Source organism: Nothobranchius furzeri, chromosome 5 (genome assembly GCF_043380555.1).
Source record: "Nothobranchius furzeri strain GRZ-AD chromosome 5, NfurGRZ-RIMD1, whole genome shotgun sequence".
NCBI lineage: Eukaryota > Metazoa > Chordata > Actinopteri > Cyprinodontiformes > Nothobranchiidae > Nothobranchius > Nothobranchius furzeri.
In genome coordinates, this window is record NC_091745.1 from 47697948 (window position 1) to 47725198 (window position 27251).

General features: G+C 40.5%; 1 protein-coding gene across 9 annotated transcripts in view; it reads right to left on the reverse strand.

The window, feature by feature from the left end:
* LOC107378798 (serine/threonine-protein kinase ULK4) overlaps positions 1-27251 on the reverse strand; it is a 161821-nt gene that overhangs the window by 93251 nt on the left and 41319 nt on the right. For all 9 annotated transcript variants that reach the window (XM_070550837.1, XM_070550834.1, XM_070550835.1 and 6 more), the window contains 3 exons: positions 4455-4616; positions 2214-2399; positions 792-919 (listed from right to left, as the gene is read on the reverse strand). In XM_070550837.1, the coding sequence (XP_070406938.1) occupies positions 792-919; positions 2214-2399; positions 4455-4616 (476 nt within the window). The remainder of the gene's footprint in view (positions 1-791; positions 920-2213; positions 2400-4454; positions 4617-27251) is intronic.

Below are 27251 nucleotides of genomic sequence, written 5' to 3' on the forward strand. Positions count from 1 at the left end.
TGCGACAGACAGTGAATCAAATGGAGATCGAGATCAGCAACTAGGTGAGTAGGCTGCTTTGTCATTTATTGGGTCAGTTTTTCCACTGCTGTGATGTTTTGTCGCGTGCTTTTAACCTATGTAGAAATGACATAAATAGGACAGAGTGGTGCCAACACACTCTGCATGTTTATAGGCATTATATTACTGGTTTTAAAGATGTTTATTAAACAGGGCAATATAAAACACCTTCTTTGTTATATTATATTGGAGTGAGAAGTCGTTTATAGAACGTTGTTATCAAATTTATAATGTACGATAATTTGTACTGAAAAATGATAATTTAGGCCTTTCTGTACGATATTGTGGGATTTTGGATCTGGCAACACTGGCCTAGACCAAACTTTGCAAAGCAAGAATTTGGTCTAGTTCACTAGGCTAGAGGTTTGCTGTTTTTCTAAGAGAATGAGAGCAAATGCCCGAGAGTCACCGCTATATTACCCTTTAGTTTTGAGTAGACTTTTACGGTGGATCTAAATAAAACCCCAGATGTTGTGACAGGATTTTAGGCCACATTACCCACCCAGCTAGAGACTGATTTCACTTAGGGCTGTGTGACTATCTGCAAAATGATAACTAATCAAATGTAATCGCTCACAGAGGTCGGTTTCTAGTTGTCAATAACCTCGTCAAATAAAACAACTCATGTCAAGTTTTCTAAATAGGAGAGAAAACAACGTGTAATTATGTATAACTGGGAGGCATACACTGTGGCTGCCCTATGTGTGTGTGTGTGGATGTGTGGTGTTTACCTGTGCTGACAGCAGTAAAGCAGAGTGTGTGTGTTGTTCTGCATCAGCAGCAGAAGCAGCAGTAATGCTTTCGCTCTCGTTAGAGTCGACGGGCTTTCTAGGCAGCGCAGCACCTTCAACACCAGATCCTGCCACACAAACACAACGGAAACGTTTTTAGAAGGTCTAATATCTACAGTAAAGTCTATCAGTTTTAAAAAGAATACATTCTAGTTACAAATCTTAATCCAGTAGTTGGTTGGTTGAAACATAAATGTTTGTTAAAAAGAGAAGAAGAAAGTAGGTGTTTAAATCATAAGTAAAAAAGTACAAAACACAATAAAACTAAAATAAAATCATCTCAGGTTCCGTTTCATCATAAACCGAAACCTGCTTCAGCCGTTCACTCAGCACGTCACTGGTGGAAAACACACAATCACGACTGACCGGGATTCATTAGCGCCACCATTATCACCAGCTCAGCGTGTGTGTGTGTGTGTGTGTGTGTGTGTGTGTGTGTGTGTGTGTGTGTGTGTGTGTGTGTGTGTGTGTGTGTGTGTGTGTGAGAGAGACACTTCCAAATGTGGAAGCATGCTTGTGTGTTTGCGGAGCAACACACCAAGTTAATTAATTTCAAAGCTCAGCAGTGTGTGTTTAGCTGATAAGTCCCTCCCCACAACCCAGAATGCTTTGCTGAAGTGGAAGGCTGCAGCATTTTCATTCAGCCAATTAGCCCAGATACTGACACACTCAACAAATTAGAGTCTGTGCTGTTACACGCACACACGCACGCGCGCGCACGCGCGCGCACACACACACACACACACAGCTCTGTGTAAACAAACTCTTGGACCCTCTGTCTTTGTGCCAGGGGAGAGAGGGGGAGGGGTGACTGCATATCAGCTCATAATTAGAGCAGAGTTGAAGTACTAAGTTTGTATTCTAGTGTTAAATTGGAAATGCTCAATGCAAATACATTCAGTTCAGAGTCAATTACCAATTCTAGACTCCAAGTTTAAAAACCCTCAAATCAATTTCAGCTGGTCTGCTTTGCCAAGATTAGCACACTGGATGGGCTGTCTTCTGAAAAACTGAATAAGTTATTCCTAACAAATTAGTTCATTCACAGTTCAGATTTAGTTCATGAACTGTGAGGAAAAAAGGAGAAAGAGGCGCGCCAACAAAGCCAGACAGAGGATGGATGATGATGATTATATTATTGATGAGTGTTTTCATTCCTCCGCTACGTGTGGAACGGTTTCATCAGTACCATCACCCACTAGACCTGTCCTAATCAAACTGTCCTCATTAGAAATCATCAGTACAGCCTGTCAAACATCACCGCAGCCATTTTAGCAGCACAACATAACAACAGGATGTGCATCTTAGCTGGTTTATTGTCTGAAGGCGTCTGGCCTTGTTCTACAGATGAGGTGTAAATACCCGGCTCTGTGTGATGCGATTGGTCTGGATGTGTGAGGTGAGTAAGGCAGAGGCCACAGCAGTGAGAAGGTGCTGCTGTACCCTGGCCCCTGCTCCACCTATGCCCTCCAAGATGGCTGCAGGGCCACAGGTGTCCATCACTGACAGGAACACTGCTGGATCCAACCGGGTCAGCCTTGAAAGAGCCTGGAGAAATAAAACAATGAATGAGTGTGCACCTGAAGAGGTAACGTACAGCGAGTCGTCTGATTCCTGTAAACGCAGCATGTTGCGTCCAAGTCTCTGGTGTTGGGTTAAAACTAAGACGAGGAGACGTGTAACAAATAACCAGCAACGTAATTCACTCCGCTCTGGTTTTAAAGTGACATCACACTCTGTGGTCTGATACAGCTGTCCTGATTCTGAAAGGTGGGTAGAGTTACACCGCCACATTAAAAAAACAGATTCTTTCCCATTTATTTTAATAATTGTGGGATTAACCAGAAGGTGACGGATTACTTTATCATAAGAGGGTCAGTAAACCAGTAAGTAATGTGTGTTCTTTCCTTCTTTTCTCACTAATTAGTGTTTGTTTTAGCTCCTTTACACAGGGGGGGGGGGGGCGGGGGGTGGGGGGGGTGGGGGGGGCATTGCCAGCCCTAGAAAATTTCTGTCCCCTCCACTGACCCCCCTTCAGGCTATTGTTATTTGCAACTGACCATTCATTCATCTTTTAGTTTATTTAGACATGAATGAACAACACAACAAAAATCATACAATTAACAGGTAAATAAATAATCAGAATTTAAAAATACGTATATTTGTCGCTGCTGCTCACCATTTCAAAACAAAAGTTTAAATCTTCATAGTTATTGTGGATTTTCTCCTAAAGAAAGCAACAAGCAAGCTAATGTGTTCAAACATTCTGAAATGTTCTCTAAATACCTGTTTGAAATGTCTTTCTCTACTTGAGGTAACTGTGTTGGATGCATTGCTTCTAGGGTTGTCACGGTAACCGGTGTAGCGGGAAACCCCGGTAAAAAAGTTGACAATAATAATAACTGTATTGTTTTTAAAAAACTATATTATCTCGGTGGGTTTACCGTGGCCGCGGTGTAGGCGTGGTGACCCTTACCAGCCACCGTATCATCTGCTGAAGTTGCCGGCAACACATGCGCACTTTGTTGTTTACAACCAAAACTTTCTTGAAGCTAAAGCTGAAATAATGACCAAAGGAGGAGACGGCAGCGCTCAGGACATTTATTATCCCTCAAAGAAGACAAAGTGGGAAGTATGGGCATTTTTTTGGATATTTGAAGAATGCCGAGGGACAGTTGATAGAAGACGGCTACCCTGTTTGCAGCACGTGCAGAAAAAGTGTCTGTGAAAGGCAGCAACGCTTCAAATCTCATGACACATCTGCGTGACCATCACCCACAACTCTACAGTCAACGCAAGGCAAGTTAACGTTAGCGTTTTAGCTAAAATGCGTGATCCGAGGATTTGGGTTGAGGGAGAATGCAACGAGTCACTATATAAAGCAGCCGCAGCGCCGCTACCTGCATATAAACCGTGTCGCGGACACCCCCATGTTGAAATGACGCTATGCATTACGGGGCTCCCAGGGGCAGATAAGAGTTGGTCTCTCTCCGAGAATAATTATGAATTTATGACATTTTCCCAAATCTGCAAAGCTCACTGGAAGGACACAAACTGAGGACAATATTTTCCTGATATAGGGATTATTACTCAAGTAAGGGTAAAAAAAGTATCTGATTAGAAGGCTACTTGAGTACTGAATATCGTCTGATCTAATATTTTAACAAGGATGACATCACACAGACAAAAAATAAGAAGTTATGGGCAAATACTGGTATTTTAAAGACTAAAGGGGAAAAATGTAAACAAATAAACAACATTATTACAAAATAACACATTTTAGGCAAAATTTAGACACAAACTGAGGACAATATTTTCCTGATATACAGGGTTTATTTAGTTGTCTGAAAATATAACACGTTTAAAAAAAATACCACGATAATACCGAAAACCGTGATAATTTTGGTCACAATAACCGTGAGGTTAAATTTTCACATCGTGACAACCCTAATTGTTTCTAATGAAAAAGAATAGAGGGGCATCTGACGCCTCACCACAGGCTAAACTCTCCCAGAGTCAGCATGAGTAGCCGCCCCACAAACTATTCTCTGCTCTGACAGATGGTCATGACACCCTTGAGTTTAAGTAAACATGTAAACTCACAGAGATTGCGGTGACTCTGACAGCCTCCACAGTGGAGTGAGTGAACAGGTACCAGAGGGCCGAGCCCATCTCTGTAGTGGCCAAATGTTGAGAGAGGCCAGAATCAGTCGCGAAGATGTTCTCGATGGTTTTCACAGCCATGTGATGAGAAACGGCGTCATCCTGTAAGACAAATATGCTGACTTTGCATTTTTCTAAAGGAAAACAGTAACAAAAATCTGTGTGACAACTTTTATGAGAATAATCTTTACAAAATAAAACACTAATGATGTTCATTTGCATTTTCAGTTAGGTGTGACTTAAAACGAACAATGACCCACTTTTCCTGGGCTGTTATTGACAAGTTACCAACCTGAAAATCAATTACTGGAAAACTGAACGGAGCAAAAGGCAGAAAATCACAAAGAACTAACGTAATCACGACGTGAAAATTAAATTAGCCAGGAACAGCATCTCAACAATAACTGGGCCTGCAAGTGTGCATGGATCAGCATGTATTAGTGTGTGTGTGTGTGTTTGTGTGTATATGCTTTATGTATGCTGCATGTACACACACACACACACACACACACACACACACACACACACACACACACACACACACACACACACACACACACACACACACACACCACAGTGTCTGCTCAGACAATGGGACCAAGCTAATGAATTCTCCATGGCTGAGGAAATTAGTTTTTCCAGAAAACTCATTGTGGATGGAGACAGGAAGTACAACAGAAGTGATTGCCTCCGTCGGTTTATTATTGTGTTTCACTGTGTTACATCACTGACACACAACTCTCCCTGGATACAAGACACAATAGAGACTATTTCAAAATAAAGTTAACTTTAGTCTAAAAATAAAAAGTGAGACAAGGCCAGGTCTCATGGTAATTCTGTAAACGTCACTCAGGTGACAGCGATGACCTTTTGCCATTCTTGTCAATCTAGAACAAACACCTGTGTTTAAGGGAACCTGAGAGGAAATCTCAACTGTAAATATTATAAAACCTTATTTTTTTTATAAGAAACTTTATGATTAAAACTTTGAAACTCTGTAGAGTTGTTCTAATCTGATCATTCGCCTACTGCAGCTGAAGAATGTTTGAATCCTTGTCTACCATAGAATAATATGGGGTGAGGTAAGGTTTAATGGGTCTCTCTGCTACATGGCTGGAATTTTCAAATATCTGACAAAACAGGACTAATATTTAAACTGGGTTTCATTAGTGAATGTTAAGCAACGTGAGGAAGGATGACAGAACATGTCCATGTAAGAATGTTAGGAATTTACTTATGTCTGTATGATGATCAAGAGTCCCATGCCCATTCCCAGACCAGAAACTGGGCTGGAGCTACCCGGTTCCCAGCTGCCAACCTTTATCCGTCCATAAAATGTTGCATTAAGAACAAAACTGACAGGCTGTCGATGAACCGCGAGCCACAGTAATACTGTTCTGGTTACCAGCTGCAGTTCTAGTTAGTGGTGGTGACTTTTAATGCCTAATTTTTACATCTCTGTCAGCTCCACGAGGGAGAGACGCACTGACAGAGACCTTTTAGTCTCAGACTTCTCCGTCTCCTGGCGAGTGTTGCAAAGCAATTCCCCGTCAGGACAACGGAGGGCGTAGCGCTGTGCTGTGGTGTCCTGTCACGTATCCGGTCCAACATGGTACATTAACTATTGTGTTTATATTGTGTTTTTTGTATTTCAGAGACTTTTTAACACGGACAATTTTGTCCCTCATTCTCCTCCACCTCTTCATGCGCTCACCACCTCTGAACCCACGTTTCCCATCATTTCAGTCAACGAATAAAACGCTTGCTGCATATCTTTTCACTTCTACAGTCATGGGAGAATAAAACATTCATGTTTCTAGAGTTTTTCCACGAGATGTTCTTCAAGCTGCTCCGTGTCTGCTGCTAGATATCTTCAGCTCTCTTTATGTTTTTGAGGGCGCAATGGCGGTGCTTGCATTCTCCATCTCATTTGACGGATGTTTAGAAAAGAGAGCTCGACTCCGTCTGTCCTAGCAAGCCTGTTGGAGAACCCTCAAAAGGACAAATAATAGTGTTGCGCACGTGCGTCCCCACGCAGACAGAGAAGTATAAATTAGTCTTAAGTCACACCCATCTACTTCCGGACCATGGGTCCCCAGTATAACGTCCAAAAGGGTCAATTTTCACCTTTATATTGACCAACATAATAACCTTTCATCTACAGAAATAAATCCACTTTCTGTTTGGCCTTCTAAACCCAGAAGTTTCTGCTCAGTGTGTGTTGACATTCCATGAAGACAAAACATTCAAACAAACATTCTCACCCAAGGTTCCTGCAATCACTTTATGAACGCCAGACGTCAACATTCTTCACTCTGCATAAGTGAAGACTCCACGATTTTATAGTTATAAGTTAAATAATCATATGTGATGAATGAACAAGATGTTTAAATGAAATGTTTGAATAATCTGTGCTTAAACCAATTAATTTGAAATGAATATTGTTCTTACAATTATCCATTTATATCACAAATCAGTATGTGTTTGATTTAACAAGTTAATCATTGTCTACACTTATATACATTACAATAAGAATCTTGAATCTGAAGGAAGGCGCGGCTTTCTGAGGGATGTTGGTAAATACTCAGAAACGTGTCAAATTCTGATTTGCCAGAATACGCCAGAAATCATAACAAAGTAGTTTAATAAAACAAGAATTACTTTCCGAGTAAATCAGTTTCCAGCTGAGCCCAAATCGGGAAAGAAGCCTCTTTTGAAACAAACTCATTTGACCTTAAGTCAAAACCTTTCTGCGACACTGTAGGTGATTACAGACACAACAGCTCTTTTCAGAGCTACTCCACACCTGATCTGCAGACCCCAGCTTGTAGAGCCCTGCACTGAAGCCCTAGGCCCTCGGGTCAGCCCGGCCCGACGGCCCGAGGGCCGGGCTTCGGGCCAACGACTGTGTAATTACCTCGGACACGGGCCGGGCCGGGCGCCTTTATTTTTATTCAAAATCATTAAAAAAATTAAAACACTTAAACGCAGCAGTAGAGCCCTGTGCGGGACTGTTTTCTTCATCCCGCTCCGCTCCCGCTGAAATTCTGACCATTACAGCCTGCAACCGCAATGTGTGTGTTACACTCCCGCCCGCACCTGCAGCGTGCATGTCCACTCCCGCCCGCAACTGCAAAACTCTGAGAAATTATTACCTCACAATAAAAGAGATGTATTGAGTTTGCGTCCTCAACATGTCATTTTATAGGTTATCCGCTTTCACCGCAGCGCTGCGCTCCGTTTCAATCAGGCTGTACAGCAGGATTTCCCCTCGTAGCGATATTTTCTCTAACTCTGATTGCTTCATGCTATAGATCGTTGGAAAGCTGCTTTTATGTACTTTTAGGAACCGTTGGAATTATTTGAATCTGATCAACCATTCAAAAGTTATAAAACGGAGCATTTTGGATGACAAACTCGCACGTCTCTGAATCTGTGTTGTGGTTTGTTGCGCTCAAGACAGGGAATCCCGGTGGCTACCGTAATGTATTGTATATGCACGGAAAGCCCCATTTTTAATCTTTTCAGCACTTTTGAAATTTTAATGATATCTTGAACTAGAGCAGGGATCGGCAACCCGCGGCTCTTCCATCTATCTGCGGCTCTCTGTGCTTGTAAAATAATGAATGGATATTTAAATAAAATGCTTTATATTTTACTGAATTAATTTTATATCTGTAAGTCAATTCTATGTGAAGATTGTCTGCGTAAACCTGAACAGTTCCAACCCAGTCTTACTGTGAGACCGGGTTGGGTCACGCTTGTGTGTAATCATAGGCGCTCATGAGCTGAAGAGGATGTCAGATTCTGGGATTCTCCTCAGACGGCTCCTGGATGTGTAGCACATTGGAGACAGGAACAAGCGCTATTCAGCCAAAGTTTCATAATCAGGGAACATTTTCTAAGTGACAAGTCTCTCTGAGAGACAGGGTTTGGAAAACACTCGCTTCAGTGGGAGGAAGCTTCCCGCATGCGCTTCTGCGACGCTCGGATCCTGCACATCTTTTAACACATTGGTCAGGATTGACACACTTTGTTTTCATTTAGTTGGTTAAAAAAAGTCGGGCTTGGGCTCGGGCCGGGCCAGAGAATCCTGAAAACCTTTTCGGGCTGGGTCGGGCTGGGGCTCCACCCCCTCGGGCCGGGCCGGACACGGGCTCAGATTTTAGGCCCGTGCAGGGCTCTACCGGCTTGCATCTCATGGCCGGGGAAGCTGAACTCAGAGGAAGCTAGTACTAATCTCTGAGTATCGTGGTTTCGACGTCCGGTGACCTCACCACACTGACAGCAACCCTCCGGACCGAAGGGTATCGTAAGCCTGCATACTGGTGTCTGATGAGGTTTATAAATAAACAACTCTAGTTTAAAACAAACAACAAATTCTTTTACAACCAGATTTCACAATTTCTCTCAGATAAAAAGAACGGTTGCTACAACATCCACCACATCACATCTCATTATTTATATTTTGTCATGTATCATTAGTTTAGGAAAAATAATTAAATTCATTTTTTAACTCACAGAGTACAGACGCTTCTGCTTTCGCTCCCTTATCTTTTTTCACAAGGCTCTTTGTCCTGTCTGCCTACAGAGCGCTTCTCTGCATTTCTTCTGGAAATCCCTATTTTTTAGAAATGGATTTAATTAATTGGTCATTCAACACGATTGATAAGATCTTTTCTACGATGAGAACAGAGGAGGGGGCTCCCACTTGCCCTCAAGGGACACACGCAACGGGATATGCGCTCGATTACTGGAAGGTCTGGAGGATCGTATGCCTCTCTCGGTTGTCCATTGAGGATGTCGAAGACATGTGGAAATTTGGCTTGATGATCACTGGATTTCTTCTGATCGGAGTGGGAGGATATCTGTTTCTCTGGAAATTTGGGAAGTCGGGAGCGATTGGAGTGCGACCCGCACCCACGGAAAGCACCGCCCGGGCGGTGACCTCACAGACTAGGACGTTACTCGAGGTGAATCGTAAGCTGGACAATGTCCTTGCTGCGTTACCGGTATTAGTGCGCAAAATGAATGTCATCTCGGAGAGGGTCACTGGATGGTGTGGAGATGTTTAAAACCTGAATTGGCTTCACTGGAGGACTTGAATGATCAATACAGACTTCAAGACAGAGAGGAAAATTATCTCTGCCTGACCCAAACAAAGCCTTGTTATCCAAATCTGACGCCAAGGCAGCCTTGAGCTGCTAACAACAACCCCCACGAAGGAAGGAATGCAGACAGATGCTGTGAAAACCCGACCTACAGATTGTGGACTTCTGCCTAGCGAGGTAATCAACCTGCAGGAACTCAATGTGCTCTGCGCTCCTCCCAAGATCTCCCACCACCTGTGGATACAGTTGGCTGATCGCCACACAGGGCTGCTCCCACTGAGGAAACAGGATCCAAGCCCCCACCCCCCATCGGAGTCTCATGTTGTGAACTTTTTTTTTTGCATAGTAGAGCTACACCCTGCCGGGAGTAACTCTGGTATACCTTTTTTTCCCTCCCCCAACTTTCCTCATGTAATCCCCTTTTCATCTAATTGAAATGAGCGCCGTTATGGCTGCTCTTGTGGTCTGCCTGTATCTGTTCTGTCTACATGTGTGTGTAACCTTGGTCAGGCTGTTCTGCGAAGTCAAGTTCCTATGCTCTGGTTTGCTGGAGCGCTGGCAATAAAGCTTTCTCTGATTCTGATTCTCTGATATACTGACTCTGAATTAATATGAAGTGTGTTTATGTTTACTAAAGAAGCAAAGAACTCTAGAATCTTCTGATTAAACATTCAAAGATCAATCAGATTGATATTTCATATTTATATTGAATATCACATCTTATTGGTCATAATTAATATGTATTAATTGCTACACCGGAAAAGTGAAAAAAAAAAAGAATGCAAGTCAACGGGGCTAAAAACGCTATTTTCTAAATTCGTTTGTTATGTGCCATGGATTTCATATATGATATCCGTGAATTTTAAAGACATATTTTGATACCAAGAAAGTGTTTATTTTCAAACAGGGGAAACGCTATTTTAGGTTTTGTGGGAAAATAAGTCCAGGACTGCAAATGTACTTCACGAAACCAGACATGGAGAAAAACAGAGGGAAAATGGCTGTAAGTTCAGCGAACTTCAAATCCTTTCTTCAGGAGGAATGAACCACCATAAATCTGGCCATGTGGTAAGTAGTAGCTACTCTAGAGGAGAGGAGCTTCTGTGGTGACGTCACATATGACGTGCCGATGTCTGATTTGATTGATTGATGTAGTCATGCTAATTATGAATTTTTACAAGCCAATAAATCTTAAAGTACATGACTGGCATGGTCAAAACACCCATTATTACTCTCCATTTAAATTGAAGTACAGCATATGTGTGATCCAGGGCTTAAGGCAAAACAGATTAGAAAATAACTCTTTTAGCCCCGTTGACTTGCATTCAGGTTTTCATTCTCCCGGGGATCCAAGAGCCGTCCAGAAAGGGAGGAGACTTTGACTCCAAAGAGTAAGTACACTGTCGCAGACCAGATACATGACAGGATACGGATACCCCAGAACAGTGCTACGCCCCCTTTTGGCCTGACAGGGAATAGCTTTGCAACACTCCTCAGGAGACGGAGAAATCTGAGAGCACAATGTCTGTCGATGCATGTGCATCTCTCCCTTGTGGAGCTGACGCAGAAACCTAAAATAGGCTTAAATCATCACTGAAGGGCGATGATCCTCATCATGTCTTAAATAAAACCGTAAAACATACCCTTTCTCCCGCAGATGCTAAACCCTCAACAGGAAGTGATCATTCGTAGAAGAACAAGCTAATTTCTTCCTGTGCTGGACACACACACACACACTCACCTGCAGTCTTTATAACAGTTACACAACAACGATCAGATTTTTAGAGATTAGGAAACTTTATGTGGTTTTGTTTTAAATGTGTTGAGTGGCAGAGAAGACAGAGCTTCTCTGCTGCTGAACAATATGTAAATGAGAGCATTTGAGGAGCACGGTGATCCATCTAGCACAATTATCTCCATGTGAAAATAAATACAGCAAAAATCTGCAGAGTCTTCAGTGGAACAGCTGATAGTGCTACAGCCTGACATTACCACCACCAAAAACAAAGAAAAGGCTCAAAAAGTACCAATACTGGCTAATACTTTCATGACAAAATCATTTGATATGCCACCATCTATGGTAACAGTTTACAAACACATCATATTCAACCACATGGGAGCTCTAATGATAACTGACAACTTAAACAACCAAGCTAATAATACATTATAACAAATCACAGCATGTTGTCAGCACCTGGGGACGGCATGGAGCAACAGCTAAATGGATCAACCGGCACCCCTCCGGGAACCAGCACAATGGTCTGTTCCAAGGCTCCCCAGGCTGTGCGGGCCGGCTCACTAATGAGCCCACGGGGGAGAACCACCGTTTCTGTGTTTAAGAGAGTGTAGCTTTGCCAGGCACTGCAAAGAGGACGGTGGGGGACTGAGTGAGGAAGACATTCTTACAAGTGGTGAGAAACAAGTTGCTCATGTGAGAAATTCCATCATTATGATTCACAGAAGAGAGAAAAATAGTTACTCTCATTATAACATGTCCCACCAGGACAAAATGTTAATTCAGTAAGCACTTTTCATACACCTAACATTCGCGTGTAAGTTTAAATGCAGCATCTTAAGATTACAATGTTTTCATCATGTTTCAACGGGACTACAGACTTCCTGGAAAAGGGGTGAAACAGCTAATATGTTTTAATCTGGAGCACAAGAGTGGCAGGAGAGACTTAAACCCTTTAAACCTCGGGCTAAAAGATGCTTTCAAATGGGAATCTTAAAAGCAGGAAGATCAGCAGCGAGACGACCATCTCTTCAAGTGTTCCTCTGTGGACGACTTTCATACTCAAACAAGTAGGAACTTGTTCTTTGAGTTTCAAAGACTTGGAGATGACAAAAACGACGTTGCTTTGAACATCTGTGCTTGCACAGTTCATGTGTCTGATGTGGGTTTTCTGTAATTACAGGCCCTTAGAAGCTGGCACACCTGGTTTTCAATGACCCCCCCTTTGACATAAAGCGCAGACATGTTCTGTGCACCAAATTCACTTAGTAACATGCACACCCCACAACACTGACATACACAAAGCACCCTGCAGAAAGAACACTTTATTATTGGAGGGGTAAAAAAGAAACCAGGGGATGTATAAACATCCGTTTGAGACAGAACTCAAAGACAGCACTTTTAAAATTGAGAATTGTGAGTGCTGTGAGATATTTATTCAGTGTAAACAAAACAAAGCAAAAATAAACCAATTAAAAAGAGAATTCAACAGTTCAATGATGATATGCTCAGTGCTGAATAAAGTATAGTACATTACAAAAGGATTAGCAATCCTCAAAACAACACATAACCTGCTGCTTTTCGTGCCAGTTTAAAAATAATAACATTTTATATTTACAAATGATGAGTTAATGTGTCAAGCATCGCCTCTAAAGGTTAACCCACGTCTTTCACCACTAATGTTTAGGGGCAACATTGTAAAACCATCTCAGCTACTGAGTTATAGCCACACTGTGATTTCTAAGGTCAGCAGCTGTGGTGGCCATCTTGAATTGGATTGACTCCAACAGTTAACCAGTTCTAGGTGCACATGTAGTGATTGTTTTCTAAGAGTTTAAAGTGGTTCATAAGATATTGTCCAGACAGGGTTGACTCCAGACAACGTTTTAAACAAAGTTCTCTTTCTGTTAGTTAGTACTCAAATTCTGTTGTCACGTTTAGGAGAGGAGGTTTGACCCAGAATGCAGAAGTACCCAGAACGACTCAAAGGCAGGAGAGGTTTTAAGAAAAAACAATTCCTTTATTTAAGTAGGATGTGCTGAAAAGTCCCAAGCACAAAATAAGACTAACACTCAAAAACTTGAAAACTCAAAATTAACAAAGCTCGCAACTGAGCATGGACTCGGAGAGACTCGAGAGGGGAACGAACAACGCAACACATATGACAATGACCCAACTAACACTGAAGGACAAGACAGGCTTTTAACACAGAGGGAAGCAATCAGGGGAACAGGTGACAGGTGTGAGGAGTGAGGCCTAGAGGGAGGACAGGTGAAATCAATTAACTAAATGGGAAGGGAAAACCAAGCAGAGGAGAAGATAACATAACCTATAAAAACACTAAATAACTAAACCTATAAACTAAGGGCAAAGATAAACAACTAATGACAAGAGGAGTAAGAGAGTCTAATTAACAAGTGGGGAAGGACACAAACACTAAAGGGAACTAATAAGATGAAAAGCTCAACCTATAGAAAATAAAACTACAGAGGGGTGACTGGGAGAGACCTGAGAAGCTGGGAAACACCAGGAGACACATGAGGAGAACGCAGAGGACAAACAGGAGGGGGCTGGGGACCAAGGGGACACAGAACATGACATGTGTGTTGGGAATGCCTCTCGGCTAGCCTACAAATCCAGACTACGTTAGCAGAAGCAACATTATTTTTCTCCGCAAGATTTTCTTTGAGTCAAGAGCAGATAGAGGTACCTAAGCCCTTTATTTAGAAAAACGATGTATTTGCGTCTTCCTCAACATTGTATGGTGGAATGCCCCACTGACAGACATCCGTAGCTGTGAGTACATCACGTTGTTCGTTATCCAATAGCATGCAGAGACGGTGTGAAAGACAACCGTAGAGTCCACACCATGACTGAGCTCTGTCTATGGGCCGTGGCCAGGCTATATATTCACATGTATAGGATGTCTTGCCAGACTGTCTCTCAGCTATTACCACATCCGGTGTTAACCCACAGTATGGCCTGTCAACCATAATTAAAAAAAATGTTGTCAAAAATAGTTTACAATTAAATCTAGCTGGACACAGTTACAGCAGTGATCAAGAGGTATAAAAGCTGCTCATCAGTTTTCTTAAATGATACTACAGACAGAATGTTGCCTAAGGCACTTCTGCTCTACAGTTCGGATGGTTTTCCACTACAATTGTGAAACAGCTCTAGTGGCTAGGCTTGTCATAGCTGGGTCACCTCCAGAGCCAGAAAAGTAGCCCAAGATGATCTGTACGTGACACAAACGCAACATGGAAGTGGAACAATCCGCTCAGTCTGTGGCTTTTCCGCAGACTCTGAAAGGAAGAGACAACAGCCTCTTCATAAAACAACGCTGAGCCCGCATCAGGGAGCCTTAGGCTGTTTATAGGTGGTCAGACCATGGCGGTAACGTGGCGTTATCGTGTCCTTTTTACAAAAGATTATACAATGGCGATATAAAGGCGGTATGGGGTGGTCTCTGCGCTATCACGGACTTCCGTTTTACTCGGACATAACTTGCTTTTTACAACGATTGAAGCCAAGCTTAAGTTCTTCTAACAATCCGCTCCTAAGACGTCTGTCCTCCACAGTCCCCACGAACGGATCTGAGCTCCAGCTCTAATGAAGAGAAGCTCCTGGAGCTCTGTGTCACTCCAGTTTATTATCTTGGCTGGTTCTGTTTTAAAAAACCAAAGCTACGGCCCGTGTTTACTTTCATTGTCAGCTGGAGCTGAGCAGTAACTCCCCACATGATCATGACACCTCCCTCCGTTGTGCCAATTTGTAATATGCATTCCCAAGTCTGGCGTTGCAGCAATATTACTACCAAGTGTGATGGCACAAATGCCGCAACGTTCCTGCATCGCCATGCCGCCATGGCGCGTTCATAAGACACGCTGTGGCGGCAGTATTACGCTGATTTACCGGCATGGTGTGTCTTCTAAAAAGGGCCACAGAAAAGGCTGTGGGTGGTGAGGAGAAAAATTCTGGAGCATCACTGACTCCACACCCAAGTCAATCAGTGACTGTCATGTTTTTGGCCAGGCTCGGTACAACCAAGGTGAAGCCGATACCAAACAGGGAGTGTCACCCTGGTACCCATTGTGTGCAAAAAAACCATAGAACAGCACCAAAAAGAGTGAAGCCATGCTGAGTAGGTGCTAGTGGAGAAGTGCTGTTAGAAATGAACATATCTACCAGACGGAGCAAAGAAGAATGTTGCTTTTGGGTACAGATTGAATTCAGAATACATGGAGCCAACCATAAAATAATCGCGTTTCTACTAAAATAAACCAAATGGGTCAGAGTTTGATGATATGAGGGTTGTGTAGGAGCAAAAGCTGCTGGAGAACCAACATTCTGAGGCCTAGTCCACACGTAGCCGGGTCTTTTTAAAAACGAATATCCGCCCCTCCAAAAACTTGCATCCACACCACCTCGTTTTAAAGCAAAACTCCGTCCACACGTACCCAGATAAATACGTTGTTAAGGACATGCCAGACCTGTAGGCGGCAGTACTTCCCCCGTTCTTAACCTCGTCCTTCGTCTGTGGTCTTCCGCAAGGAGCAGTAATTCCGCTTGCAAAAACAAACAAGCAAAAAGCGCTTGGACAATTGATAAAGCGAGCGCAACTCTGAGGGCATCCATGCTGTCGGCTAGTGTAAACACAGGTCGCACACATGATGTCAGCATTTTTTTGTCGCGGAAAGTGACGTTGCGGGCCTTAAAACTCTGGTTTTGCCTGTCCACACGCAGACACCCAAAATGGAGAAAACACAGATCTTCACTTTGGCCGGAGTTTTTAAAAAGATCCGTTTTCGTGTGAAAAAACTCAGTTTTCGTGTGGATGACAGGCCAAAACGTAGAAAAATATCTACATTTTGGCAGATCCCCGGCAACGTGTGGACAGGGCCTTAGATGACCCTGAAAGCTCCTGAAGATGCACCAAAACACTCGCCAAGATAATGTCAACTTCACCATGATAGTGATCCAGAAAACACAGCCTATCACTCAAAAGCTTCAAAGGAAAATAAAAGAAATTCAAAACCACCAAATACATACTCTGAATAAAACATACAATAAAGCAGCAAAACCTCCATCAGTGTAAAGAAACAACAGTCTTTGTAGACATTTTAGATATGACATGGCCATACAAAGATTCAAGTACAAAAAAGGAAAAGTCCAATTTCAGTAATGAAAAATGTAAAGATGTTTGTTGCACCAAACTTCAGCCACAAGGTCATTTAAACAATGAGCAAATGAACACAAGGCATGAAGCAATGGCTGAAAGGTAATATACTCCTGAATCATTTGGCTTTTAGATGAAACAGGAAAGAGACTAACTACAGAGCCAAGAGTAGTTTACATTCAGACCGAGTGTGCACGCTTTTGATTGTGGATCAACATGAAGTGGTCATCCCGTGTTAGAGACACAGGGGTAGGGCCCATGACTCTCTTAAGAGTCACCCTGTGTTCTCCTCCCCTTTGTGGAAGATAGTGATAAATCATTAATAGGCTCAACACTGCTGTGTCCGTGTGTGTGTGGCGGGGGGGGGGGGGGTCTGCCTAGTGCCCTCTGGCTTATATCACTGCAACACTGTTCACACACCGTTTCTGTTGCAGGCACATACACACATACACATAGAGATCATTCATCATAGGCAGCTGATGCATCATCTTGTTCAGGCTCATAAATTATTTCCTGCAGCTCAAGTCTGGCCTGGAAACCTGCCTTTCACTCCATGCCATCCACTCCCCCTCTCTAAGTACAACTCTCTCCCTTACCACTCTGTCTGCCTGCCACATCCTCCCCCCTCTCCAGCTATACTGATCCGGCTTGCTTTCTTCCTCTCTGTCACTCCCTGCCATTCCTCAGTATCCTCGCTCCAAACCACCATGCTCCCTCTGGCTCTGTGCCCCCATCACTTCCTTTCCCAGTCAAACTCCTCCTCTTGCAACAATCTGTATCCCTACTCTGCAGGACTTTGCTTGGAAATGAGCAAAACTCAGCAGCAGCAGCAGCAGAAGGGGCTGGGGTGATGTAGTGGGTCAGGAGAATGCATCAAAAACACACCGCTTGGAGCACATTTGACAGGTTTCTGGCACTGCGTCTCAGTGCTGTCACACAATTAACAGTGAGTGCCATTGGATTTGCATTTAGAACACCAGTTTTTGTCTTAAGCAGGAAAATTATTGCATTAAAAGTACTACTGACTTTGATCAAACAATGAAAAGCATCACTTTTCAGAGCTAAAGAAATCGAGTGGCTTATAAAAATTGTAAAAAGAAAAATATAAAATTCCTCCATGCCCCAATGATTTATATTTGCTCTTAAATTTTGGGGCATTTTTAAAAATCCAGCTGGAATTGATATTTTATGGAAAGAAAGACATGTCTTAGCTGTAACTAATATCCTGCACTATGATCAACACAGACACTTGTAAGTCAAAACTACAGTTTCCTTCTTGCCTTTGTAGCGCTGTAATCTACATCAGTCATTTCATGGAACATCCAAACTTTTCTCCACTGAACTGCTGGTAGAAACTCAAGTTATTTTTATTTGGCCACAAACACATCTGAAAGTGCTGAAGCTGCTCCACATCTGTTAGCAATAATTACAGACAACTATTGGTTAAAACGTCTGACTACGACTGCCGCCCCACACACAAAGTTCCCATTTTTCTAGCTTTCTCATAAAATAAAGGCTCTTTATATATTTCCATAGAGCAAAAACTAACAAGCTGTAACTTTCTTAGTAAACTAAACAAAAACCCATTTTGATCTGCTGAGCCATAAAAAAGATCTGTTTAATGTCTTATATTAATATTATTGATGGGTGGGGCTCCGAGTAGAGCCGCTGCTCCTCTGCATCGAGAGAAACCAGCTGAGGTGGTTCAGGCTTGTTGTCAGGATGCCGTCTGGACACCTTCCTGGGGTGGCGTTTTGGCCAGGAGGCCCCCGGGTCGACCCAGGACACGTTGGAGCAAGTACATCTCCAATCTGTCCCGGGAACGCCTCAGGGTCCTGCCGGAGGAGCTGGTGGAGTTGGCTGGGGAGAGGGTGGTTGTGTTAGCCTTTTTAACACAACCCAAAATCTCAGTAACATTTACAGGTTGTAATCTGTAGTCAGACCCACATATCTGCATTAATCTGTGGTATTTATTAGCTGCAATCGTTTAAAGACTACAATCTAATTGTTCTTGGTCAGTAAGGTTTGTCTTCTGCCAGTCTGAAAGGCAGCAGCCGCTTTCTGATTGGGCCGTGTATAATAATATAAACCCGCCTCATTTAAGTTTGTAAACCACAACAGTATCATTTATGTAGTTTGTTAGTAACTACAAAACCTTTGCTTTAGTTTTCATTCAAGTATTTCTAGTAGATGAGAAAATGATTGCAAGACGAAGTGCGATGTCTGCTTTTGTCTATGGAACAGATCTATTGTATATGTGAGGCTGTATCAGTAAGAAAATTACAAATCAATATTTTCACATTACAAATAGCTAAAGACAGCTGCATCTGTATCTGAAAAGAAATACTGGATTGCTTATTTTTAATACAGTATTATGTTTTGTAAAATTATTGAACTTTGAAAAAAGTGACAACACAGAATTGTTCTTGTTTTATTCCTTTATTGACCAAAAAGATGGGTCCATTTCAAGGCTGTTGCAGTCTCAAATCAGCTGTCCATTTTGCATGACTTGGTTCTTTGTTAACACAGAAAAGTGCTGTTTTACCTTCTTTTTTGCTGACATTTCAACCACTCCTGCGGTCTTCATCAGAGCTGGCCGCTAATGGTGGCGTCACTCCTTTCTCTGTTTATCTGTAGGCAGCAGAGGACGATGTTGCCCCCTGCTGCCTGCTCCTTCTCACCGATGACACAGTCCCATGTGTGATCCAATGTGTGGACCCCATCATCTCTGTTCATGGGTGTGTGTCCACGTCTCCTTATTTCTATGGCTTCCTTAGTCAAATTTTGTGTTTTTGTTGTTTGGTGTTTATGATCCGTGTGTTGTTCCAGTATATTTTCTGGTTTTCTCTTGTGTAGCGGTCTGTTGTGGCTGATTTCTTTATTGTACTTTCTGCTTCTTGTCTTGCTGCTCTTCTATGTCTTCGGCTTGTTTCCTTCTCACACTGTTTTCTATGTTCTGATGTTCGTGTGCTGAGTTGGCGTCCGGTTTCTCCTATGTGTATTTTATTGCAGTGCTTGCATGGTATTTCCACACGTATGTCCTGCTGATATCTTTTGTGTGTACTAGACTTTTCTAACTGTTGTGTATGGTTTTGTTGGTGTGTTTATGTTGTGTTGCGTTATTTTTTCTGTTATGCCTTTGAGGTAAGGAAGAGTTCTCACTAGGTTTGGTTCTTGTTTTCCTATATGTTTGTTTTGGTTGTTCTTTTTGTTCTGTTGGTCATCTTGTTTACGTTATTAAAAAGATGTGGTTTTATGTAAAAAGATGTTTTTTTTTGTTTTTTTTCCCATATGGTTTGGTGGTTTTTTGGTGACTTGTACCATTTTTTTTGTTTTAATGTGGTTTTGTGTTACATTTAGTAAACAAGTAAAATGACTTGTATAAAGGGGTAGGGACATATAAGTTTTGACTTCAGCCTACTCCTTTTCAGACAGAGAAGAAAAAAAAAGGGACGATGACATGTATTTTTTCTGTTTTTGTTTAAAAAAAAAATGCATGTTTTCTTTGTTTGAAATAAACTAAACTAAAAAAAATAATGTTTGCTCGGTGGTATAAGGTTCTGATCACTGACTTTTATGTATGGTAGAATCAGTGTTCTGATGTTCTGTGTTAAAAAAGAACTAAGTAATGCCGTTAGAAGAAACACACAGAATGAACGCACATAAGATCTATCCATTTTTCTTCTATTTATTTTCTATTGGATAAACAGAATGCTGCAACACTGGTTTGTATCTACAGAGCCTCTGGAAACTATTACTCACGAGGTAGAAAGTTGTAAGCTTTTCTGATTCAAATGCAGCACGTACAGATCTCAATGTTTTAATATAATGTCCCCATTTCCTGACGTTTTTTCTTTTTCTACATACACAGTAAACAAAAAAAAATGATTTAAAAATTCTGCAGATGTCCTCTTCTCATTCTCTTCCCCTGCTGTCAATCAAATGTTCAGTGGTTTCTAATTTAGTTTGACAGCTTGACAACTTACTCCTTTACCTCAGTCAGATCAACAGAGATTGAAATATCCAATACCCATCATCCACTAAGTGTTTCTGCAGAGGCTCGTGAGAGACATATACCTACACCTGCTGACTGACTCAGAGCAAAACCTGGAACACAAGTCCATCACTTTAAGCCATACCTACTGCCAATTCTGACTCACCATCAAACTAACAGGAACCTACACAGGTTCTCACAGGACATTTTCCTCTAAAGCACTTCTAGTGGTAGGCCAGGGCAGGTGTTACTGCTCATTCTTTACTGGCTCAACAGCTATAATAAATAGATACAAGAATGGCTCAAAACTGGTTAGTTTTACCTGAAGCGCCATATCGTTATCTTGCTTTAAACGTCTTCCACTTTGTTTGATCAAAGCAAAGTGCAAGCATCCTCGTCAGCTTAAAAGTCTGCGCTACATTTGAATCAACCATCACTATTGGCTAAGCGGTGGTTTGTGACGTTAGCCAGTATTTGTGATGTGGTTGACAACTGCACCAGAGTCTCTACCATGCCTCTGGCTGGCTCGGCCAATCACTAGCCGAGTAGGTGTGGTGAGATTGCTGAGCTTTCCTAATATATGAATATCAGCAAAATAAGACAACATCCACCTTTTCTAAGCTTGCTTTTTTGTGGCTTAAGTAATTAGAAACCTTTGGCTTAAACCATTTTTGAGCTAGATGAAGTATTGAACATTTATTCGATACATGAAGTGTTGGACATATTTTTTTCGGCACATGTTCCAACCAGCTGGGAATCTGACAACGCCATAAAGTTAACCATCCAAGGAAACTGTTTGGAACAATGATGTCTATGGAGAATCTGGTCCAAGATATGGAGGAGATAAAAAAGTCCTTGAATTTCATGTCACATGAGATAACTAAAGTGGCAAAACAGCAAAGCGGCCTACAGGAGGTATTGAAAGAAGTCAAGCAACTTAAGGCTTTAATACAAGAAAAGGACAAAAAAATTGAGCTGCTTGAACGGAGGGTTGACGAGTTGGAGCAACATTCAAGGTTGGATGATCTCTTGATATCAGGACTGGAAATACACCGTACCTATGCACAGGCCGCAGCCTGTGACGGGGGAAAAGACATTGAAATCACTGCTACTCATTCTCCAGGTTCTCCCTCACTTGAGGATCAGGTGATCAAATTTTTCAACAGCAAAGATATTGCAATATCCAGTAAAGACATTGTGGCTTGTCACTCATTGGCTCAAAAACATAGTAAAACATCAACCATTGTGATCAGGCTTGCCAGTAGAAAATGTAAAATGGAGGTGCTGAGGAATGCAAAAAAATTAAAGGGTACAAGTGTATATGTAAATGAGCATCTTACGAAAAGAAACTCAGAAATTGCAAGGCAAGCAAGGATCCTGAGAAAAGAATAGAAGATCCATGACACTTGGACAAGAAACTGCAAAGTACTGATAAAGCTAAATGGTCCCCCGGAGCAGGCAAAAGTGATGGTCATCAGAGATATTAAAGAACTTGATCAATACAAATGACATACGTCTGCTGTGGATCACCAAGGATGAACAAGAGGAAGACAACCAACTTCACGCATGGATGATACAACAAGAAGATATACGAAGAATCTGGATTATTCAACTCTCAATACAGTAAGAACAGAGACTGGTAATTCAAGTTATGAAAATTTACAATTGCAAAGGTTTGACTACACAGAATATAAACCACAGGATATGCAGGATGACATTGACCCAGATAACAATTTTTACACTAGAGTACAAAATCATTGTGAATACTATACTGAAGACCAGTTTGAACATAATGTCACTATAAAAGGTAAATTATCTGTTATACATTTCAATTGTAGAAGTCTAAATTCAAATTTTGTGAAGATTATGCAATGTTTGAAGCAATCAAATCATCCATTTACTGTAATAGCAATCTCTGAGACATGGCTCCAGGAAGGGAGGATATCTATGTTTCAAATTGAAGGATATAATATGTTTTCCACAAGTAGAGATTGCAAAAAAGGTGGGGGTGTGGCTTTGTATATTGATAAAAACTTTCAAAGTAGATTGGTGGGTGATATGACATTAGTTATGGATAACATTATGGAGTGTGTATCTGTGGAAATACAAATAGAAAAGTCTAAGAATGTGTTAGTCAGTTGTATGTATAGGAAACCAGGATCTTGTGTTGAAATGTTTAAAGAAAAAATAGTTGATATGTATGATGATATAATCAACAGAAAAATGTGTTTTGTCTGTGGGGATTTTAACATTGACCTGTTGAATCCTCAAATGCAAAATGCAAATACAGAGTTTATTAATTCCATGTTTAGTTTGGGACTGTATCCACTAATAACTCGGCCAACTCGAATTACAAAAACTAGTGCGACACTGATCGACAATATTTTTACAAATATTCTTGAATATGATGTGTTAAGTGGTCTTGTAATTACCGATATGTCTGATCATTTACCGGTTTTCACAGTTGTACAAAGGACAACTGTAACTACTCAAAGTGAATCTGTGGTTGTTACAAGGCTAAAAAATCAAGAAGCAGTAAATTCATTTAAAACTGACTTAATGGAACAAAAGTGGGAGGAGGTTTATGTGGAAGATGTAAATATGGCTTATGGAAAATTTTTAAATATTATAACTTCTCTTTATGAAAAAAACTGCCCTTTGCTTTATAAGGTGGATAAGAATAAATATGCTAAAAAGCCGTGGATAACTAAGGGGATTCAGAAGGCTTGCAGGAAAAAAAATAAGCTGTATAAAGACTTTTTAAAGAAAAGAACGGAGGAAGCAGAACAGAATTACAAGATATACAAGAATAAATTAATAAGTATTATGAGATCTAGTAAAAGAAATTATTATAGCAAATTATTGGAAGGAAATAAATCTAACATTAAAAATATGTGGCGCATATTAAATGATGTAATAAAAAAGGGTAGTGGAACCAATAGTCTTCCAAATATTTTTCTAACAAAAGACAATCAAGAAATTTATCAGTCTAAAGAAATAGCAAATGAATTCAATAAGTATTTTACCGAAATTGGGCCAAATTTGGCAAAGGATATATCAAATACTAAATTAGATGCTGATGCTGTGAGTAAAATAACAAATTTAGACAAAACCATATTTATTCAAGGCACAAATGAAAATGAAGTTATAACAGTTGTTAAAACATTTAAAAGTAAAAAGTCAGCAGATTTACATGGATTTGATATGTCGGTTGTAAAAGAAATCATTGAGATTATAGCCAAACCACTTACACATATTTGTAACCAGTCTCTCCAATCAGGAAGATTTCCTGAAAGGATGAAGGTGGCAAAAGTCATTCCTATCTATAAGGCTGGAGACAAACATGACTTTTCTAATTATAGACCAATTTCTATTTTATCTCAGTTCTCCAAAATACTAGAAACAATATTTCATAAAAGATTGTATGACTTTATTGAGCATCATGATATTCTTTCTGAACAGCAATATGGTTTTAGACGTGATCGGACAACTTCTCTGGCAATTGTTGATCTAGTGGAGAAAATATCTGATGCAATTGACAACAAACAATATGCTGTTGGGGTCTTCTTAGACCTGACCAAAGCTTTTGATACTGTTAATCATGACTTATTAATAAAAAAATTGTGTAGATATGGCATCAGGGGTGTGGCCTATGACTGGATTAAGAGTTATTTAGATAACAGATTCCAATATGTCCACATTAACAACACTGATTCACAGCTACTGACAGTGACCACCGGTATCCCACAGGGGTCAGTGTTGGGACCCTTGTTGTTTATTCTTTATATTAATGACATATGTTTAGTTTCTAAAACATTGCATTTCATACTATTTGCAGATGATACTAATGTTCTAAGTTTTGGGAAAGATTTAATAACATTAATGGACAAGGTTGAGAAAGAATTAAATGCATTAAAGTGTTGGTTTAACTTAAATAAATTAACTTTAAATTTAAATAAAACAAAATTTATCATATTTACTAATAGAGCAATTACAGTGGATACAAATCTCAAAATAAATAATACAGAAATTGAAAGAGCGAATGAAATAAAATTTCTTTGCGTAACCATAGAAAAAAAGTTAAGTTGGAAACCGCATATTGACTCAATTAAAGCAAAGTTATCGAAATCATTAGCAGTTCTCTATAAAGTTAAAGAATTTTTAGATGAAAAAGCTTTATATCTTTTGTATTGTTCCTTATTTCTGCCTTATTTCATGTATTGTGTTGAAGTGTGGGGAAATACCTACGAAACCCACTTAAAGCCTTTGTTTATAATTCAAAAGAGAGCAATCCGACTTGTAAATAAAGCAGCTTGTAGAGAGCATACACATTTACTTTTTATTCATTTAAAAGTATTAAAGCTAAGAGAATTAGTTACATTAAGAACTGCACAGTTTATGTATAAAGTGATGTATAATTTGATGCCAAAACAAATTCAGGATCTGTTCCAGATCAGAGAGAGTGTTTATGATCTCAGAGGGTATAAAATGTTTAGAAAGCCTAAAGTAAGAACTAAAATGAAACAACTTTGTATTTCTTGTGTTGGGGTTGATGTGTGGAATAAATTAGACCAGGAGCAAAAAGACTGTTCAACAATGGTAAAGTTTAAGGGTATGTTTAAATCAAATGTGATTAAATATTATGAATCAAGTCAATGAAAAAATGCATAAAACATTAAAGGTCTTTTTTTTTTATAAAGCTAGAATGGGGATTTGAATATATTCCCATACATTTCAAACATGATGTAAAAATTATGGAATCGGTATGCTATTCTAAAATTTTGTTTAAGTTCAAAGGGTTTGGGGGGCTGGGCTTATAAGCTTATGCTTCTGCCTGCGCCCATTCTTAGCATTGTGTAAGTTGTGTGTTTGCTTGTAAACCTGCAAATGTTTCTTTGTTATATTATATTGTACTATTGATTTTAATTTCTCATTAATTTCTCATTAAACTAGCCGATGCAGCTCAGGGCTGCTTGCCTTCCTCCCTTTCCTCTGGTGAAGGAGGTGGAGAGAAATCCTCCAGACTAGGAAGCGTGAATCTCAGTTACTGAATGGCTTTCCAGCCCGTTGGCAAACCCACTGCTTTCTGCTATGAACCAGGAGTTTTCCCCAGTGCTCTATAAGCCTAGCGAGTCACCAGGCCAAGTGTCCATGGTCACATGCTGCAACAAGTTTCCTTGTGCAGTTGTAGCCCTCAACCAACACCCCAGTGGCTGGAAATTTCAGCCGTAACTAACAAAATGTCAGTTGCAACTACAACCTCTACACACTAGATGTTGCTATAGTGTCTGTTACATATTCAACCTTTAAATGTGTTAGTCCTGCTTTTTAACATGACCTCACCGACCTGACCCTAAGTTCTGGAGCCGGAGACGGTTTCTGTACTCCGGTAAATAAGTGATCTAAAAGTAAAGTTTTTTTGTTGTGTGGTTTCTATTGATCTCTTGACCATTATGACACATAACACTTCCCTGGGGTTGTTGTTTTGACTTCTTGATTTAGTGTCGCTATAAATGAACATGGAGGATTTTCTCCTCTTTCTTATACTTAGCTTTCTTTTTCTTGTTTAGACAGTTCTGACAGTCCCGTCTGACATGGCTGAATGAGAAAGTATTACGTGTTTAGAGTTTATAGACACACCAGCAGTTAGCAAAGAAACATGAGTGGATGAATTTATATAACCAAAAGGAAAATGGTTACTGCACGCTGTCAGCTTGTACTCACTTTCTAATCATTACCATTGCAGAAAATTGAAAATGTGTATGCCAACAGCAACGAGATTGGTTGAAGGGGAGAATGAGCGATTTGACTTATTTATCGTTATTGAACTGCCAGAGTATGCTGATGGAAACTATCCCACTCCTCACACATGGCCTTAGGGACCAGAAACTTATCCTTAGACCCAAGCTGCCCCACTCCCTTTCCAAGTCTTCTCTGTGTGCTTTCCTTCTCTTGCGCTCTCTCAGTGTAAAGATATGCAGTCAAAGTGTTTCTGTTCTAATGAGACAGACCAGTCTACACAAATGGCCCTCATTTCACAAAGACATTACAATTGTTTATACAATAATGCATTATTTATTTGCTCTCTAATTATTTTATTAATTTATCCAAAAAATATAAAAAAAACAAAAAGCAGAGGACATTTCTGGCACTTGTAATTTTTCAAAAGATTTTCTTCTTTCAGCTTCAGTGACATGAATTAAAATCTGCTGTTATCTTTTGAGCCTCTTCTTGCTTCTCCTGGTCTTTTTGAATGCATCTTCCTTCCAGCTGAGTTGACAGTTATGCCCTAAACTACAAAGTAGTAGCTCCAACACAGAACTGAGAGGGTTAAATACATGAGGGCTGGGAGCTTGGGTGATTGGAAAACGAGAGGCAGGTGGGAGCAATTAACAGAGACACATGACTGAACAGAATGGGGAGACAAGACAGCGTGTGACACATTGATACCGGATGCTCTGATCTGGGTAAAGGACTATTTATGTGTCATGAGTTTAATTTAACTTTGTCCTTGTGTGAGTGCAGATGGTTATGACCTTGTCATATAAACGTGCTGAAACATATTGCAATCACTATAATCATGACATAACATTCATTTCAGACTTCAATAATTGAGCACAGATTAATGAAACATTTCATTATATTATAATTATTATGAGTAGCAATAAACAAATGTTTATTTAATGATTATCTAGCTTATAAGTTGTAGAAGTTCATA